The 20,956-nt window shown below is 47.7% G+C and overlaps 1 protein-coding gene across 2 annotated transcripts in view; it reads right to left on the reverse strand.

Annotated features, from left to right (window-relative positions):
- The window catches only part of PDS5B (PDS5 cohesin associated factor B), an 813,886-nt gene that overhangs the window by 213,594 nt on the left and 579,336 nt on the right, over nucleotides 1-20,956 (reverse strand). For both annotated transcript variants that reach the window (XM_069205557.1, XM_069205556.1), the window contains exon 26: nucleotides 6,494-6,608. In XM_069205557.1, the coding sequence (XP_069061658.1) occupies nucleotides 6,494-6,608 (115 nt within the window). The remainder of the gene's footprint in view (nucleotides 1-6,493; nucleotides 6,609-20,956) is intronic.

Here is a 20,956-nt window from a genome sequence, read left to right on the forward strand (position 1 = left end):
GCAGCCTCGGTCACGTAACTGTTAGGCAACTTGTTGAGACTGCAGGCATACAGTACCTCTGTCGAACCTGTTATGGGGAGCTGAGCATCAGGCTGTCGTCCACTTCAGGGACCGCTCCCTCAAAGCCTTCGGACATGTGGCCTGACACTCTCAGCACGACTCTAGGTTGTGCTTATGCTCCAACACCAAAAGCACACAAGGTGCGAATCAGTCACCGACATTGACGAATGACAGGATCTGCAGCGCTTGAACCCGGTCTTCCCAGATGAAATTCTCGATGCAGGAAGAGTGTAAAAAAAAAAAAAAAAAAGAAAAATAAAAGGATACAAAAAGTAAAAAGGCCAGTCAATAAATGAGGGGTAGCTCTGTTCAGATCAGCGCTGATAGAATAGAACTGACGTCAGCATGCAGTGGGTGGCGACAATATATGTAACGCCAACGTGAACGCCGGTGCAGATGGGCGTGGAGCCGATCAATACCACCTAATGGCACACAGGTGTACTGCTGGAGAAAAATCTCTGCATCCAGGTGGCGGACACCTGGGGAAATTCAAAGGTAAGAAATCTGCAAACAGAAGTCTCTATCAGATAGCTAGGACACATCGAATGGGTAAAAGACAAGTAAGGAAAAAGGCCTATCTGATAATGCAGATATTGCAATAGTGAATTCTTTTACAGGAGGAGCGGGTCTCAGTGCAGGTATGAACAGTGACTGGAGGCAACTAGAAGATGATACACTCATCGGTGACCAGGGACCAAGCCTGACTTAATTACTCAGTCATATGTATTTGCAGCACAGTGCCTTGACGACTACTGGAAACATTCAATGAAACCAAGGCTAGAGACCTTCTTGCCCAGATGAAAATATGAGCTCTACGAAACAGTGACATTGTTTCTCAAAAGCAAAGTAGATGAGATTTTGTTCCACTAAGTGCCTTTAGCTCTGTTCTGCTTTGAGACCCTCAACTATGAGGTGATAATAAGTCTGCTACCAGAGGGGTAAAATAGACTGGTAACTGTCTTGGAAAAATGTCAATCAATCAATCAATAATTTATAAAGTGCGCTATGTACCCGTTAGGGTTTCGAGGCGCTGGGGGGTGGGGGGGTGCTGCTATCGTTCGAAGAGCCATGTCTTGAGGAGTCTCCTGAAGGTGAGGAGGTCCTGGGTCTGGCGTAGTGAGGTTGGGAGTGCGTTCCAGGTCTTGGCGGCGAGGTAGGAGAAGGATCTGCCGCCAGAGGTCTTGCGCTGGATTCGGGGGACGATGGCGAGGGCAAGGTTGGCAGAGCGTAGTTGACGTGAGGGAACGTAGAAGTTGAGTCTGGTGTTCAGGTAGGTGGGTCCGGTGTCGTGTAGAGCCTTGTGTGCGTGGGTGAGGAGTTTAAAGGTGATCCTCTTGTCCACGGGGAGCCAGTGGAGGTCCCTCAGGTGAGGGGAGATGTGACATCGGCGGGGTATGTTGAGGATCAGGCGGGCGGATGCGTTCTGGATGCGTTGGAGTCGTTTGATGTCTTTTGTTGGGATGCCTGTGTAGAGTGCGTTGCCGTAGTCGAGTCTGCTACTGACGAGGGCTTGGGTTACCGTCTTTCTGGTTCCTGTTGGAATCCACTTGAAGATCCTGCGGAGCATACGGAGGGTGTTAAAACAGGAGGATGAGACTGTGTTGACCTGTTTGGACATGGTGAGGGCGGAGTCGAGGATGAAGCCGAGATTTCGTGCGTGGTTGGCTGGGGTGGGTGGAGGGCCCAGGGCGGTGGGCCACCACGAGTCGTTCCAGGCCGAGGGGGGTGCGCCCGAGGATGAGGACTTCAGTCTTGTCGGAGTTAAGTTTTAGGCGGCTGTTGCTCATCCATTCGGCGATGGATTTCAGTCCCTCGTGAAGGTTGGCTTTGGCGGTGTGAGGATCTTTGGTCAGGGAGAGGACGAGCTGGGTGTCGTCGGCGTAGGAGAGGATGCTGAGGTTGTGCTGGCGGGCCAGTTGTGCGAGGGGGGCCATGTAGACGTTGAATAGCGTTGGGCTTAGTGAGGAGCCTTGGGGGATGCCGCAGATGAGGTTGGTGGCTTTGGAGTGGAAAGGTGAGAGTCGGACCCTCTGGGTTCTGCCGGAGAGAAAGGAGGAGATCCAGTTGAGGGCTTTGTCTTGGATGCCGGCTTCGTGTAGACGGGTTAGTAGGGTGCGGTGGCAGACTGTATCGAAGGCGGCTGACAGGTCTAAGAGGATCAGGGCTGAGGTTTCGCCGTTGTCCATTTGTAGTCTGATGTCATCTGTGGCGGCGAGGAGTGCAGTCTCTGTGCTGTGGTTTCGTCTGAACCCGGATTGGGAGGGGTCTAGGATGGAGTTGTCTTCAAGGTAGTGGGCGAGCTGTGTGTTGACGATCTTTTCGATGACTTTCGCTGGGAAAGGGAGGAGGGAGATTGGTCGGAAGTTTTTGAGATCGTTGAGGTCAGCCTTAGGTTTCTTGAGGAGAGGTTGGATTTCTGCGTGCTTCCAGCTGTCCGGGAAGGTAGCGGTGTTGAAGGAAAGGTTGATGAACTTGCGGAGTATGGGGGCGATGGCGACGTCGGCTTTGTTGAAAACGTGATGTGGGCAGGGGTCAGAGGGAGATCCTGAGTGGATGGAGTTCATGGTTTTTAGGGTTTTGGCGTCGTCTACTTGGGTCCAGGTTGTGATGTGGTCGGCGTGGGAGGAGTTGTTGGGGGTGGGGTCTGGCGGAGGTGAGGTGTTGAAGCTGTTGTGGATGGCTGCGATTTTCTGGTAGAAGAAGGTGGAGAGATCGTCGCAGAGTTTCTGGGATGGAGGGATGTCGTTGGCGTTGGGGTTGGAGAGTTCCTTCACGATGCTGAAGAGTTCCTTGCAGTCGTGAGCGTTGTTGTTAAGGCGTTCTGTAAAGTGGGAGCGCTTGGCGAGTCGGATCAGTTGGTGGTGTTTACGGTTGGCTTCCTTGAGGGTAGCAAGGTTCTCGGATGTGCGCTCGAGGATCCATTTTTTCTTGAGTTTCTGGCAGGTGCGTTTGGAGGTGGTTAGTTCGTCTGTGAACCAGGCTGTTTTTTTCTTTTCTTGGTTGGCGGTGGGTCTCTTGAGTGGGGCTAGGATGTTGGCGCAGTTGAGGATCCATTGTTGGAGGTTGATGGCGGCGGAGTCTGGGTCGGTGGGGTCGGGTGGTGGGTTTTTGGCGAGGGTGTTGGTGAGTTGGTCTTCGGTGACTTTTCCCCAGCGGCGGTGAGGCGGCAGAGGGGTGCGGTGGTGTTCGGTGTTTTTCTTGAAGGAGAAATGGACGCAGTGATGGTCGGTCCAGTGGAGTTCGGAGGTATGGCTGAAAGAGATGTGGTTGCTTGAAGTGAAGAGTGGGTCAAGGGTGTGGCCGGGGATGTGGGTGGGAGTGTTGACCAGTTGACGGAGTCCGAGGTTGGAGAGGTTGGTGGTCAGTGATGCGGTGTTGACGTCATTGTTGTTCTCCAGGTGGAAGTTTAGGTCTCCCAGGAGGATGTAGTCTGAAGAGGCGAGGGCGTGGGTGCTTGCGAGGTCGGAGACGGTGTCGCTGAAGAGGGCTCTTGGTCCTGGAGGACGGTATATGAGGGTTCCTCTGAGGGTAGTGTTGGGGTCCGTGTGAATCTGGAAGTGGAGGTGTTCGGCTGTTTTGAGGGTGTCGTCTGTGTGGGTATGGATCTTGAGGGTAGCTTTGTGGGTGATGGCTATTCCTCCGCCGATTCCGTTGGTGCGATCTCTTCTGGTGATCTTGTAGCCGTCAGGGATGGCGATGGCGATGTCAGGGGCCGAGGAGTCGTTCCACCAGGTTTCAGTCAGGAAGGCTACATCTGGGGCGGTGCTGTGGAGCAGGTCCCAGAGTTCGATGGCGTGCTTTCGTGCGGAGCGTGTGTTGAGGAGGATGCAGTGCAGGTGGTTTGTGTTGGTTGTTGCTGGCTTCGTTGTTCTGTTGCAAGTGAAGTTGCAGGTGCGGCAGGAAAAAGGTCCTTTGGTGTGCTTCGGGCTGGCCTGGAAGCACTCTGTGGAGGGGCCAGGGTTGAAGGAGAGGAGTTCGCTGGCCGAGTAACGAAGGCATGGGGCGCGCGAGGACCAGGGGGGGTGGCACTGGGCGCGGTCCAGGCACGGACGGGCTTGCCTCTGGCGCGCCAGCGGCGCGGACGCGCAGCGCCAGCCATTAAGGGGGGAGGGAGGAGCAGCTGGGAGGCGGGAGGCAGCGGCGAATCAGGGCGCGAGGGGGGCGGGGCCGCAGGGAGGCAGGGAGAGAACTGCAAGGGGGAACGCCCAAGGGGTGAAAACAAGAAAAACAAGGCACAAAAAAGTCGGGCACAATTTGAAAAACAGTCACAAAAATACACTAATGGCACAAAATACAATCGGGGTACAGCAATCAGAGGGGCACAACGGGGGCAGATGCGCAGGAGGCAAGGCGCTTGAAAAAAACAATAGAAAAGCACTTACAGGGCGGCGGAAAGCGGCACAACGGGGCAGAAGCGCAAGGAGGCAAGGTGCTGAAAATATAGGAAAACACTTACAGGACGGCGGAAAGCGGCACACGGGTCAAGTGAAGCTTACTAGAGCCCACTAGACACCAGGGATGAGGCGCAGGAGGATGCCTGCGGGTGGAGGAGGGCGTCGAAACACGCTAGCAGCAGCGTGGGTCAGAGGCAGGAGACAGCAGGTTGGTGCTGCGGACGTGGGGGGCGAGCTCTAGACCTAAGGCAGGTCAGAGGTCGCTCACTCGCGACGCGCAGCGCCAGCCACTAAGAAGGGAGGGGGGAGGGAGAAGCAGCTGGGAGGCGGGAGGGAGCGGCGAATGGGGGCGCGAGGGGGGCGGGCCGCAGGGAGGCAGCGGCAGGGAGAGAACTGCAAGGAGGAGCGCCCAAGGGGCGAAAACAAGAAAAACAAGGCACAAAAAAGTCAGGCACAATTTACTGCTGGAGAAAAATCTCTGCATCCAGGTGGCTGACACCTGGGGAAATTCAAAGGTAAGAAATCTGCAAACAGAAGTCTCTATCAGATAGCTAGGACACATCGAATGGGTAAAAGACAAGTAAGGAAAAAGGCCTATCTGATAATGCAGATATTGCAATAGTGAATTCTTTTACAGGAGGAGCGGGGGTCCCAGTGCAGGTATGAACAGTGACTGGAGGCAACTAGAAGATGATACACTCATCGGTGACCAGGGACCAAGCCTGACTTAAGTACTCAGTCATATGTATTTGCAGCACAGTGCCTTGACGACTACTGGAAACATTCAATGAAACCAAGGCTAGAGACCTTCTTGCCCAGATGAAAATATGAGCTCTACCCAACAGTGACATTGTTTCTCAAAAGCAAAGTAGATGAGATATTGTTCCACTAAGTGCCTTTAGCTCTGTTCTGCTTTGAGACCCTCAACTATGAGTTGATAATAAGTCTGCTACCAGAGGGGGAAAATAGACTGGTAACGGTCTTGGAAAAATGTACCTTTATTTACTCCAGTTACTCACAATACCTGCAAAGCGCCAGTGACTATGATTTTACATGGGTAGGTCCCTAGAAGTACCCCTTGATACCTTACTGAGAGAAAGAGTATTCAATGATATGCCAATGAGACACCAAATTTAAATTGTGAGTGGTTTCTCATGATAAAATCCAAGGTTTCTTTAAGAAACAATTCCCTCTGGCTCTGCATACAAGTGCAACGTTCCAGCAGGACTACCACATTACTGGCACCACTCAAAGCACAATGCAACAGATTTCTATTCCATAAGCATGAGACAGACGTTATGTTGGCCAGCTGCTGCAAATCACCGATGGTAGAAAATGCTTGGGTTAAAAAGCTGAAGTTGTGTGGCATGAGCACATGAGAAAATAGTAAGACAAAGACATTTAAAAAAAATCTAAAAAAGAACTAGACTAATGTCCAGTACCCAAATTCACGAAGCACAAGAGAATCTAATTTCAAACAATGGCATTCAACAGAAAAATGGGAACTCGTAAGGACTTGCATGCTGAGAATGTGGAAACAAGCTGTGTATACCTCATATGCTTGATAATGGTAAACAGCTCAGATTTAAAAGTATCTGAAGTAGTTTCTGGCTAAGCCACTACACATAGAAAGTTATCCACACAGATAACAGAAGGGACACATCCGTAGCATCCACTTTTTTAGTATCCCAAAAGGACAAAGAAAGAAAAGAAGCAGGTAGCAGGGAGAGGAAAGTGGGGTGCACTGTTCACAAGTTTGTAACTAGACATTTTTCTGCTTTCACTTATGTGTATGTAACACACTGCTGATCAAGACTGCCCTTGTAACATACGGTGAAAAAAACAGTAAATTAAATGTTTTCTCAATTAAAACCTTTTCATATGACCACCACAAACAAAATGCCATAAAAACAATAGAATTATTCTCTCTGCCGTATGTACACCAATTTCAAGCATTCTTGTGTTTATTTTAAGGCAGCATGTTATCTTTTAGGCCCATGATTACTAAAAAATGATAATAAATAAACTAAAAACCTTACTCTTTAACATCTTTAAGTTGTTCAATATCTTGAACTTTCACGTAATCGGGGTCATGGGCCAGAAGATGGATAGTGTATGGAACAACGTACTCTGGTAGTAAAGACAACAGTTTTTCTGAAAGAAAATGTGAAAAGGGCTTAATTAGAAAACTGCACACATTACACAATTAGAACAAAACAAACAGGTTACTTACCTTCGGTAATGCTCTTTCTGGAGGATAACCCATAATAACCTCAGGTAATTCACCTTAGAATATCCCGTAGGTGCAGGACTAGATCCTTAGATATTTTCACAGCAGTGCTCCTGCATTATGCTAAGAGGCATTGAGAGCACCAGTGTCTGATTCACACCGTCACAGAAGTGAGAGAGCTGCATATGAGCGCCATCTATCCGTGCTGACAACAGTTCCTTATTTGGATCATTTTTGAGCTCTCACACACCGTGCATACACAATTTCTGGTCGAGCTTTGTGAACACATGTACCACTGCCCACGTAGCAGACTGCCAGTTGTCAAGGACAGAGACTCCTTGTGCCAGAGCACTGGTAGCAGCCTTAAACCTACTGCAATGGGCTCTCATGCCTTCTGGGGCTGTTTCTTGACCACTGCATAGCAGATCCTAACGCAAAGGTCTAACCACTTCAACTGGATCCACTTCGGCACACCTCTCCCTTTCGAAGGTCCACAGAACCCCACAAAAAACTGGTTAACAATACAATGGTCCTTGGTATGATCTTTATAAAAGCTTAAAACCCTTTTGGATCCAACTAGTGTAGCATCTCCTGTCTTTTGAGTGGAGCAAAAAACACTAGCACTGATGGTTTGTCCAACATCTAAGGGAGTCATGACTTTATCTAAAAATGCCACACTTAGTCCTCAGCAAGATTTTGTCTGGTGAAAAAGGTGGTGTAGAGCGGTTGTACTGAAATGATGTCACTCATGCAACAAGCTGGTGTAATCACAATGAGGATAACGGTCTTCAAGGTCATGAGACACAGAAAGCACCTATCCACTGTATTGTATGGTATAAAACATATGTAAAGTGCAGGGTGACTAAGAAAACTGGTATCCTGGCGCGGCAGCAAACTGTTTCACACACAAGAAGAAACAAGCTAGGCCAAGGGGCAGATTATTAATTTGGGAAAAGCCATGTTTTCAGGGCTTTCCTAAAATTCAGCAGCACAATGTGCCCTCTCAAAGTCATTCGGAGCGCATTTTACATATGTGTTGCTGTAACAGAAAAGGAACGCATACATGAACTCAAAAGGAGCGCACGAGGAATGTTTCTCATGTTCATTGGCACTTTTCTCAGTGCATCTTCCATGCACAATTTATGTTATGTATGGTGTTCTACATTCCATTGGGAAGGTTACTGGAGGAATGCAGAAGACCCTTCAGTTGAAGCGGACTGTAGTTCATGTCAGAAGCTATTCTGTGCTGCTGAAATTAAACATTTTCACTGTTACTTCTTGTAGAGAAGCTTCTTACAAGAGGTAGTGGCAGGAAGGTGTACAGGAGTCCCTCGTTCCATTCCAATCAGCAACATATTTGCGCAGAATTGTTGCCAATTTGCATTCGCAAGTGGTAAAAAGATCTAGACAGGGTTTTCTCCACTGGGCAAAGTTGGCCTGCAAAACCACGGGATGCAGACTACACTCCTGATCTGCCAGACTACGCCTGCTCAATTCATCTACTCTCACATTCAGGTACTCTGGAAGGTGATTGCTGACCAGGAGAAAGCCCTGGTAGTCCAACCATCTCTAGAGACAGAAGGTCTCCTAGCACAGGACCCAACTGCAGTCCTCCCTGCTTGTTGGTAGTATTACATGATGATGAGGTTGTACATGAGCACCTGCACCAATCTCCCTTTGATGGACAGCAGGAATGCCTTCAGTTGCTGATGAACAGACCACACAGCTCCAGCAGACTGATTTGGAGGTGGTACTCCACTGGAGACCAGAGTCCCCTTAACCCTCACCTCCAAAGATGATTTTCCCAACTTAGCAGTGATGTGTTATAGGAAACTGCCTCTGTATATGCTATATCAAAATGAGATAGTGTGAACAGAGTCGAGGGGTTCCCCAGAGGCTTAAAAGAGGCTAAAGTAGATAATACTAATGCTCTCTTTTGTGATAGTTTGGTCGAGCAGTTAGGCTTATCAGAAGGTAGTGCAAAGCATTTGTTGTACACACACAGACCATAGAAGAAGCACACACTCAATAACAACTCCAGGCCAATGGTTTTTATATAGCAAAAATATATTTCCTCAATTTATGTTTAGAACCAGAAGATTCAAGTTGCAGGCAAGCACTTCAACAGATTCATATTTCACACATGTACCAACAGTACTTTGTTTGAAATCGATAAGTTATACAGTTCTTGAAATATTGGCAATAATCGGTTTTAAAAATGGACATACTGCAATTTTCAGAAACAGTACTTGGGGAGGGGAAGAAAAGTTAGATCGTTTTACAGGTAAGTACAACACTTACAGTTCCAATCTCCGGGGGTTATGAAGTCCAAAGGTTGGGGTTCAAGTTAACCCTAAACACCCAACACCAGCAACACAGGGCCGACGGGGTGCAGAGGTCAAAGTGTAGAGAAAAATTAACATGGGCTCCAATGGAGACTGGGGACACTTGTTTTCAGATCTGCAGGCAGGTAAGTACCTGCAACTTTGAAGGGCTTGGGGGTGGTTTAGAGGAGCACAGGGAAGACCGCAAGTAGGCACCAAACACGACGTTGGGTCTCCAATGATTCTCTATGAGGGGGCCCCAGAGGTCACCTCGGGCACACCACAGGCTGGACATGGAGGGCCGCCTGCTGAACGTTGCTACCCTGGGGGTCAGTTTCTCCAAGGCCTGGGGGCTGTGAGTGCAGTGTGTCTTCAGGTGTTGGATATCTTTGTCCGGAGCTTCCCGGTCAGGTGGGTCCTCAGGATTCCCTATGCAGGCGTCGTCGTGGAGGGGTAGAGAGGTCAACCCAGGATGGGCACTTGCTCAGAATCACCTGGGGAGCGTCCCTTGTTGGTTGGGTCACCTGGACACGGGCCATGGGCATCGGGTGCAGAGTGGTTAGGACTCACGCATTCAGAGTGAGGTGGGAGTCTTTAGTTGTAGGTTTCTTCTTGGACAGGGCCGCTGTCCACCTTTTGGGTGCAGGGCAGTCTTCTGGAGCTTGGCAGAGGTCGCTGGTCCAGCAGGATGAGTCGCTGTTCTTTTGCAGGTTCTGTGAAGCAGGAGACAGGCCAGTAGGGCTAGGGCAAATCAGTTGCCGTCTTCCTTCTTCTCTGCTGGGGGTTTCAGCTTAGCAGTCCTTCTTCTTCTTCTTGTTAAGTCACCAGGAATCTGATGACCTGGGTTCAGGGAAGCCCTTAAATACAATATTTAGGGGCGTTACAGGGGCCAGAGGGCAATAGCCAATGGCCACTGTCCCCGGAGGGTGGCTACACCCTTACTGTGCCCACTCCCTTTGGGGAGGGAGTTACATTCCTAACCCTATTGGTCCCTGTCCTCCAAACCAAGATGGAGGATTCTGCAGGGAAGAGGGCACTTCAGCTCTGGACACCTTAGGTGTGGTCGCAACTGAAGTGGTCACTCATCCTTGTTTTTCCTAAGTTTCCTGCCGAACTTGCCACAAAAGTGGGTCCTTGTCCGGTGGGCGGGCATCTCCACCAGCTGGAGTGCCCTGGGGCACTGTAACATGAGGCCTTAGCCTTTGAGGCTCACCGCCAGGCGTTACAGTTCCTGCAGGGGTGAGGTGTGAAGGGAGAGTTACTGCAAAAAGGGCCAGTTTCCTACATTGTATCACCATTGTCAACTCTAGATGGGGAAGGAAGAGAGACCTGCTGCTGGATAAACGGCATTTAGTTAGCCACCACTACAGATCTCAAGCTGTCTTCTTCAAGACCTGGATGGTGTCAGAAACGCTGCCTTGATGCTCGGGCCCGGGAACTTCAAGTTACACTGCAAAGCATGCATGTGCTATCTGGTATAGTTGAGAAGGATGCATGAGGCCAAGAAGCCTCCGAGCCACTCTCACTGTGATCTTGGATGGAGCCTTAAACATCAGGATTACAGCCAGAATGACCTAGACTCACAGCCATGGAGTTAAAACCCTGAACGCCACTGAATCCTGGATTTTCACAATGAATTGATGTCTCTACACAAAGGAATCAGGTGAGGTTTCGGCTCATTTCGTAGTGAATCTTTACTATGTGAAGAGGTTCGCCATTATCTGGAAGTGGTCCACGAATGACTGCTGCAAGCCTCCATTCAGTAGCCAGTATCGAGGTACAGGAATAAAACTACTAATCTATGAAGATGAGCAGTGACCACCTCCATGCTTTTCATTAACACTAGAGGTGCGATTGTGAGTCTGAAGGGGTGATTGGCAAACTCAAAATGATACTGTCAAGTCTTGAAACGCAGGTAATGCATGCGTGACTGCAGGACAGGAATATGCAACTATACGTCTCGCAAGTCCAAGGACATCATGCAGTCTCCTGGGCCAGGGCTGACAGGATCTGCATACACAACCATTCTGAACTTGTCATTTTCCAGAACTGCATTCAGAGCTGAAAGGTCCAGTTAGAGGCAATAGCAAGAACAACAAGTCCATCGTTCTCAGAATGAGACACCCTCCTGTATGGCACCCTTGGAGGGCAACAGATGCACCTTCTGTAGCAAGATGAATAGATATTTCGCCAAAATTCATTCTAGTGTGGGAGGTATATTTGGTGGGGGTAGAGAAATGGCAGGGCATAGCCTTTCTGAACAATCTGTAAGACCCTTTTGTCAAACGTGATGCACTGCCAACGTAGGAAAAAAAGTTTGAAGCCTGCCTCTCGCTGGTATGGCATGCGTCGCTTAAGGAAACCTATAGGGATTTGTTGGTTGTTGCAGCAAGGGAGAAGGAGCTGGAGGACTGGTGTCCCTGCTGTTCTGCATGTTGCTTGTCAGATCTGCTTCACTGGCCTCAAAAGGCCTGAGTTCAATGTTGCATCAGTGGCTGGGAAGACCATATAGGTCTGTACGTCAGACCTCCGGAATAGCTCCTGAACTTCCAAAACAGATTTGGAAATTGTCTGGCTGGGCTCAACAGCTTCAAGAAAAATGCCATATGTAGGAAGCTGGCTCTCTATATGGGGCACTAAAAAGAAATCTACAGTGCAGGGTCCAGTGGATCCCCAATTGGTTTGCAGAGGAAAAAGTAGATAGGACCAATGCTCTATTTTGTGGTAGTGTGGGAGAGCAGCTAGGCTTATCAGAGGGTAGTGCTAAGCACTTGTACTCACAGAGGCAATAAATGAGACACACACGCAACAAATAAATCGGAGACCAATTTAGAAAAGGAAAATGTTACTTACCAGTAGACATCTGCTCGTGGTATTTAGTGCTGTAGATTCACATGCTATGCATAAGCTTGCCATCTAGTGTTGGGTTTGAAGTGTTACAACTTGTTTTTCTTTGAAGAAGCTTTCGGAGTCACAGGATCAAGTGACTCCTCCTCTCGGTAATACTGCGCATGGGCATCGAGTCCTTTGTTAGATTGTTTCTCTGCAGGCGAGAGAGTTAAGTAGTGAAAAGAGAGTAGGATAGAAACAATGTCCATACAATGTTTATATGTCAATAAATTGCAACAGCCACATGCGACAGGGGAGGAGGGAGGGTGCATGTGAATCTACAGCCCTACATGCCAAAAACAGACGTCTACTGGTAAATAACATTTTTAGTTCGATGGCATATGCTGCTGTAGATACACATGCTATGCATAGACTGTAAAGCAGTCCCTCCATTAAGCGGTGGCTAGCATGCGGGAGTTGCTATTGTTTGAACGTGTGTTTTTAGTACTGCTTGCCCAAAATTTGCCTAATGACGTGCAAATACATCTACACAATGTTTTGTAAAGGTATGCAGTGTAGACCTCATAGCTGCTTTGCAAATATCTGCCATAGGCATGTTACCTAAAAATGCCATAGATGCATCTTTCTTCCTAGTGGAGTGCGCTTTAAGTAGTGTAGATAAAAGTTGTTTGGCTTAATCATAGCAAGTATGAATACACTTGACTATCCATCTAGCTATAGTTGCTTTAGATATAGGCTCTCCTTTATGTTGCATTAAAAAAGCCACAAAAAGTTTTTTGTTTTTCTGATGTCTTTGGTTCCGTTTATATAATACGTAAGAGCCCTTTCTGCCATAGAATCTGGTTGGGGAAAGAAAACTGGTAATTTGATTGACTGACTGATGTGAAATTGTTAAACTACTTTTGGAAGGCGATTTTGGAATAATTCTTAATATAACTTTTTCCTTGTTACTTTGGAAGAAAGGTTCTTCCAAGGTTAAAGCCTGGAGCTCGCACACATTGTCTATGGGAAGTGATAGCGACTAAAAAGGCTACCTTCCATGACAGAAATTGTAAAGAACAGGAGTGTAGTGGCTCAAAAGGGGGACCCATAAGTCTTGTGAGAACAATGTTAAGATTCCAGGATGGGGCTGGAGGAACTCTTGGTGGAATGATTCTTTCAGGTCCTTCCATGAATGCCTCAATAACGGGAAATCTAAACAAAGAAGTATGCTGTCTGTTTTGAAGATATGCAGTTATAGCTGCTAAATGACGACGAATGGATGTGTAAGCAAGATTAGCTTTTTGTAAATGTAGTAAGTAACAGACAATCTCCTGAACCATTGGCTTGAGAGGGTCAATGTTTTTTGATTGGCAACAGCAAACAAAACGTTTTCATTTTGCCACATATCATTTTCTAGCTGTGGGTTTACATGCTTCTTTAAGAATATCCATACACTCTTGTGGTAGATGTAAATACCCAAATTCTATGACCTCAGGAGCTATATCACTAGGTTGAGCGATTTGGGGTCTGGATGTCTTATTTGTGATTGATTTTGTGTGCAAGGTCCGGTCTGTTGGGGAGCTTCTGATGTGGAACTATTGAGAGATCCAGAAGTGTTGTGAAACATGGTTGAGGTGCTCATGTAGGAGCTACCAAGGACATGGTGAGGGAAGACTGTCTGAGCTTCCAAACTAGAAAAGGAATGAGTGGAAGAGGGGGGAAACCTTAAGCAAATATTCCTGACCAAATTATCCACAGAGCATAGCCTTTGAACTGAGGGTGAGGATACCTGGAACCGAAGTTTCGGCATTTTGAGGTGTGGAAAATACGTCTATTTGAGGTGTTCCCCACTTTAGAAACTACAGCTGAAGGACTTGTGAATGGAGTTCCTATTTCTGGACCTGTTGCTGTATCCTGCTGAGCAGGTCTGCAAATTGCTCGTCTAACCCTGGGAGACACTGTGACACTATGTCAATGTAGTGATGAAATGCCCATTTCCATACTGTTTGTGTAAGATGGGATAGCGATTGTGTTCCCCCCTCCCTGTTTTTGAAGAGAGGACATGGCAGTGATGTTGTCTGTATGCACCAGCACCACCTTGTGCTGCAAGTGTGGAAAGAACGCTTTCATTGCTAGCAATAATGCTTGCAGTTCCAGGTGACCGATCTGTAAGAACTGTTGAGTGGTGTTCCATAGCCCATGGACACTGAGGATGTGGACATGAGCTCCCCAACCGGTATGTGAGGTGTCTGTAGTGAGGGTAATCTAAGGCAAAGGGTCTAAAAAGGGCCATCCTTTCATAAGGTTTGTGGTGTTCCACCAATGTAGAGAGCGATGAGTCTGGTGGTCCAAAAACACTGGATCTTCCAATTGACACCGTGCTTGAGACCAAAGACGAGAGAGGAACTGTTGAAGGGGACGCACATGAAGATGGCATGAGGTACGATGGCAATGCAGGATGCCATCCTTCCCAGTAGGCATTTAACAGTCCTTACTGTGTATGAATGGCTCTCTGTTAAAAGAGCAATTACTGTTTGAAAGGCTTGAACACGGGATGAGCTGGGAAACACTAGTTCTAATTGTGTATTGTGAATCGCTCCTAGCTAGGGCTGTATCTGGGGAGGATGAAGATGTGATTTAAGGTAACTGATGGTGAATCCTAGAGTGTGTAGGAGATGAATTGTGAGTTGAGTGTGATGTTGACATTGTTGGAAAGTATTGGCTTTGATAAGCCAGTCGCCCAAGTAAGGGACGACATGAACGTGTTGTCTTCTGACGTGTGCGGCCACTACCGTGAGACATTTTGTGAATACTCGAAGCGGTTGTGACCCTGAAAAGTAAGAACTTGAATTGGTAATTGTAGGAAAGTGCCACTGTTGGCATGCCAACCCCCCCCCCACACTTTTTGCCTTGTGTTGATGTCAACTTTGATAGAAAGTGTGCTGGGACCCTGCTAACCAGGCCCCAGCACCAGTGTTCTTTCACTAAAACTGTTCCTTTGCTTCCACAACTGGCAAACAGTTAAGTCCCTTGTAAAAGGTACCCATGGTACCAAGAGCCCTGTGGCCAGGGAAGATTTCTGAAGGCTGCAGCATATATTACGGCACCCTAAGGGACCCCTCACTCAGCTTGTGTTTGTTGGTGGGGAGAAAAATAAAGTCGACATGGGACCCTCTCAGGGTGCCATCCCCACAAACCAATGCTTGTGGCACAGGTATGTCACCCCTCTAGCAGGCCTTATAGCCCTAAGGGAGGGTACACTATACCACAGGTGAGGGCGTAGCTGCATGAGCAATATGCCCGTACAGTGTCTAAGTACATTCATAAACATTGTAAGTGCAGTGTAGCCATACTGAGTATATGGTCTGGGAGTTTGTCATTACGATCTCCACAGCACCATAATGGCTTCACTGAACACTGGGAAGTTTGGTATCAAACTTCTCAACACAATAAACCCACACTGATGTCAGTGTGGGATTTATTGCAAAATGCACACAGAGGGCATCTTAGGGATGTCCCCTGTATGATAACCCAACTGCTAGTGTAGGACTGACCGGTTTGTGCCAGCCAGCCACTTTCAGACACGGTTCTGACCACATGGGGGAGTGCCTTTGTGCACTCTGTGGTCAGAAACAAAGCCTGTCCTAGGTGGAGGTGCTTCACACCTCCCCCTGCAGGAACTGTAACACCTGGCAGTAAGCCTTAAAGGCACAAGCCTCGAGTTACAGTGCCCCAGGTCACTTCAGCTAGTGGAGATGCCCCCCCACCCTGCCTCGGACAAAGCCCCATGTTTGGCAACAAGTCCGGCGGGAAAATTAGGGAAAACAGGGAGGAGTGACCAGCTCAGCCAGGACCACCCCTAAGGTGTCCAGAAGCTGAGGTCACCCCCTCCCTGCAGAATCATCCATCTTGGTTTAGAGGACAGGGACCAATAGGGATAGGAATGCACCCCCCCCCCCCAAAGGGAGTGGGCACAAAGAGGGTGTAGCCACCCTCAGGGACAGTAGCCATTGGCTACTGCCCTCTGACCCCTAAATCTAGGATTTAAGGGCCTCCCTGAACTCAGCTCACCAGATTCCTGGTGACCTACAAGAAGAAGAAGGACTGCTAAGCTAAAAACCCCAGCAGAGAAGAAGGAAGATGACAACTGCTTTGGCCCCAGCCCTACTGGCCTATTTCCTGCTTCAAAGAACCTGCAAAAAGACCAGCAACTCGTCCAGCAACCTCTGCCACCTCCAGCGGACTGCACTGCACCCAAAAGGACCAAGAACTCAAGAGGACAGCAGTTCTGTGTAAAAGAAACCTACAGCTAAGGACTCCCTCCTCACTCCAGATGCGCAAGTCCTGACCCTTGTGCACCCGATGCCCATGGCCCGTGTCCTGGTGGTCCACCCAGCAAGAAAGGGTCCCCAGGTGATTGGGAGCAAGAGCCAACCCAGGGTTGACCCCTCCAAACCTCCATGATGACGCCCGCAGAGGGAATCTAGAGCACACTCCCCACCCGAACGCACTGCCTAGCCCCCCACCCCCTGACCGCGAGCTCCAGACAAAGAAATCCGACATCTAAAGGACACACTGGACACACAGACCCAAGGCCTTGGAGAACCAGACACTGGTGCAGCATCGACCCGCAGGCGTACTCTTCCCTGCCCAGCCGTTGGTTTGCCCGAGAAGTCCCCCTGGACCTCATTTGCAGCCTCAGAGTGACCCCCGGGGTCTCCTCATAGAGATGTATTGAAAACATGATGCCCTATTTGCACCCTGCAACCGGCCGCCCTAGTGCCTCTGAGGGTGTGTGCCTACTTTGGGGCCCCTCCAGTGCTCTCTTGAACCCCCCCTGGTCTGCCCTCCAAGATGCAGGTACTCACCTGCATGCTGACTGGATTTTAAGAACCCCCGTCTCCATAGGAACCCACGTTAATTTGGGTCCACTTTGACCTCTGCTACCGACCGGCCCCGTGTTGCTGGTGGTGGATGTTTGGGGTTAACTTGAACCCCCAACAATGGACTAGCTAAAACCCGGAGATAAGAACGGTAAGTTGAATACTTACCTGTAAAACTGTACTATCTTTTAATCCCCCAGGAACTGTTGAAAATTGCAGTGTCAACTTTCAAAACAGCCTTTTGCCATTTTATAAGAAAACTGTATACATTGTTGATTCCATTCAAAGTCCTGATTATACCTATGCAAAGTACCTTTCATTTTATGTACTTACCTGCAAACTGGATCTTGAGGTTCTAGAAATAAATTGACAAAACATATTCTTCTATATAAAATCCTATTGGTCTGGAGTTAAGTCATTGAGAGTGTGTTTCTTCTATTGCTTGTTTGTGTGTACAACAAATGCTTAACATTACCCTCAGATAAGCCTAACTGCTCGACCACACTACCACAAAAAGAGCATTAGTATTATCGATGTTTTGCCTCTGTCAAGCCTCTGGGGAACCCTTGGACTCTGTGCACACTATCTTATTTTGATATAATGTATGCAGAGCCAGCTTCCTACAGTAATGTTTTCCTACAACCATGAATATGAGGTGTTTGCAGTGTGCCAGATGAATGGGAATGTGAAAGTAAGTGTCCTTAAGGTCTAACGCTGTCATAAAATCAGCCTGTTGGAGAAGGGTTATGACAACTTGAGTAATGGTTCAAGGGTCTGAGATCTAAGATTGGTATGAGAGACCCGTCTTTTTGGGGTACTAGGAAATACAGGGAGTAAACTCATTTATCCTGGTGTTGCAATGGAACTAGTTATATGGCCCCTTTGAGAAGAAGAGAGTGTACTTCCTCTTTGAGAAGAGGGAAATGTTCTATGGAAAGTCTGTGAGTATGAGGGAGTGTGTTTGGTGGAGTGGAAGTGAGCTTAAAACCATTTTGGATAATTGAAAGCACCCATTGGTCTGTGGTAATCTGAGACCATTGTGGGTAAAAACTGTTGTAGCCTTCCCCCTACAGGAGTGGTGGGGGGTGGTGGGAGGAAGTCATTGTTTGGTGGTCGATGAGGAGCCTCTAGATGGCTTTCCTCAGCCTTTGTTTCTGTTCCCTCTATAGGAACCTCTATAACACTTCTGGAGTATGATTGAGAGGTGGGCTTTGTTTATGTGGAAGTCTGGTCTGTAAAGGATGACCGAAAGCCTCTTGAGAGTGCCAGGTGACAAAAATTACCTCGGTGTGTGCTGGCTTGGAATGTCCTCATAGCTTTGGCAGTTTGATTATCCTTGTTGAGCTTTTCAACTGTGCTATCAACTTGTGGGCTAAATAAGTGCTCTTTATCGAAGGGCATGTTTAACACTGTTTGCTGTACTCCTGGTTTAAAACCTGAGCACCTGAGCCAGGCATGTCGTTTTATGAAGATGCTGGAATTAATATTGCCTGCTGCTGAATCAGATCATTCAGCACACAACTAAAAGAATTATTAGTAATAATTTGCCCTTCAGCTACAGTTTCTGCACCTCTGAAGATATTCCTCGGGGAGATATTGTAGAAGCTCTTCCATGGCATCCCAGTGTGCCCAGTCACATCAGGATAGTAATGCCTGTGCAACATCAATACGCCAGTGAGTGGCGGCTTGAGCCGCCACCCTTTTAACTGCTGCATCTTGCCTTTTACTTTCCTGCACAGGGAAGGGGGGTCTGTGGGTGGGGGATTGTCACCTCTTGATTGGCTGTTAGCTCTCTTGCGAGTAGTTCAGGCAACAATGGAGTCAGGATGAATCTGAGCCTTGAGAAATAAAGGACCAGTGGATGCAGCCTTTTTGTCTACTAAGGGAGTGATAACTCATGCTCTCACTGTTTCTTTAAAGATTTCATCTGCATGCCTGGGAGCATAGGAAGAAACTGACTTTCCTTGTGTATTGTTCCCAGGGTACCAGATAGAAAGTCTTCTTCTATGTTGTCAGTATACATGTGCACGTCATGAAATGTAGCTGCTCTAGCTATGACCTGATGATATGAGGTGGAATAAACAGGTGGGGAGGGTCTAGCTGGGAAGAGATCCAGATCGTTAAGTGTAATAGTATCTGGATCACATGTATCCCATGGGTCTGGGTCATCTAACGTGTCTCGTAAGTCATGAGCCCCACCCAGCAGTGAATTAGGTGGTGTGAACCCAGAAGGAGGGGGAGATGTTGGTGCAGGAGAAAGAGGAGGAGGTGGAGAGGATTGAGGAGAAGGCTGTGGTAGAGATGGAGCCTTGTCCTTGGTAGGCTCTTTTTGAAGCAGAGAGGAGACAAGCGTCTCTAGAAAAGTCAATTTTCTCTTTAAAGGGTCAGGGGGTGATTTAATAATGCATCCTGTTCCCTTCTGAATCTGAAGTCGGCGCTGTCGAGTGTCCATAAATTATAAAATTAGTTCCACAGGTGAAGGGGTGGTCGAAGACTGACCGGAATCAAGTGAAATCTTTTTTTAAATTTTCAGTTCTTAAGATTTTACTTTGTGTGATAATTTCGGCAGCGAAACTGAGGATGGCAGGTTTTTCATTGGTGCCGAAATGGCTGGTACCAAAGTACCATGTGCAATTGGTCGGTGCGGAGGTGGAGGTACGGGCACCTAAAGTTGCTTTTGTTTTTTTTCAGTGCCGAGCCCAAGGGCGGGGCATCCAAAGTGGTTTCTCAGCTCCAACCATGGCCGGAAGGCAGTGGCAGAAGGGTGCCTCTTTAGATGATCTCTTTACTAGGGTGGAAGGGGTCTTTTTACTCACGGTCTGCGATTACTGCAACGGTTGACTTTCGATGTTGGATTGAATATCTGAGTCTTTGACCGAAAAGGCCTGTGTTCTTGTTGCGGATCCTCCTCTACATGTTTGTCGCCGAAGAAGTCCGGTGTTCCGTTCAGAGTCCAGGACCCCATTAGCATCCGATGAGTTATTCCGTCTCCAAGTGCTTTCTTCGACCGAAACACGGGTTGTAGGGGCAGAGACACAAATTACACACCTGATGGTGCTCGCAGTGTTGGCTGGTGACATTTGAAAGTGGTGGGGCGTAAAAATTGGGGATTTGTGACCTGTGGTGAGCAAATGCAACAAGTGAGCCAGACCCTCATAAGAGGGATTTGGGGGGGGGTTTCTCCCCCTGAGAAAAGTTGGAAAAAATAGAGGGCAAGTGGTGCATTTTGAAGCAATTTTGAAAAAGCAATAAGGTTAATAAGGCAACTGTGAAGATGTAGTTATGACATCAATAAAGAGTGATTTCATATGATAATGATGTAGGTAGCCGCTTATTCAGAATACCCACAGAACTTCATAACTGACTGAGTTAAAAATGCTGAGTACCTCAGAGATGTCCTTATTTCTCATTAATGCCACTGTGGCAGATGCCATCACAGCCCAGTGTGCTGTTTGCATTTAAAAAAAAAAGGAACGTGAATGAAACACCCCACTGGGCTTTCTAAGTCTTTAAAGAAGTAGATGCTGCTTAGACGTGTCAAGTTGGTAACAATATTATTTGCTTCAATGAGGAAAAAAGCACACAAAGCACAACAAGTAAAACAACTTCCTGGCTGTGCTTATGTTGTCTAGTAACACCTGGAAACACATTCATTAATTGCAATTTTAACTGTGCTACCTTTTTTTTTTTTTTATTGTTTATGGTTTCAGGCTGACTACCCCTTTCAGGCTTTAGTGACACTGGTCAGCAATCAGCATGGGGTCCATATTACAGTGATTTGCTTCTGCATCCAATTAAACTAAAATGACACCAGAAAGATTACAGTCCTCCAAAGATATCGCCCCTGTGCTGCTCAAAGCACTGTTGCATTAAATGCATTATTAACACTGACAGCACTGTCTTTTAGCTCGACTTCTTCATTGCATCCATAGAAACACATTCGCAGAAAAGTGAATGGGTTAAACTGTGCAAGTGCACGTTCAACACAAACGTTCCAGGATTTTTCGTTTTAGCAACCGCACACTGTCCTTAATGAGCGTTATCATTCATAGGAGAACAAGGAATCAAAGGCAAACATATATTCAGTGAATGGACGGTCCAAAGTAGAGTAAAGCAGCTAACAACTAGGAGTGCTATTTGCAAGTTTCTATCTAATCAGATCTGATCGGACGTTTTTCTACACCCCCTTCCACCAGATAATAAACAGCCACCTCCCACCCAGGTGTGTTGAAG

Source organism: Pleurodeles waltl, chromosome 8 (assembly GCF_031143425.1).
Source record: "Pleurodeles waltl isolate 20211129_DDA chromosome 8, aPleWal1.hap1.20221129, whole genome shotgun sequence".
Classification (NCBI taxonomy): domain Eukaryota; kingdom Metazoa; phylum Chordata; class Amphibia; order Caudata; family Salamandridae; genus Pleurodeles; species Pleurodeles waltl.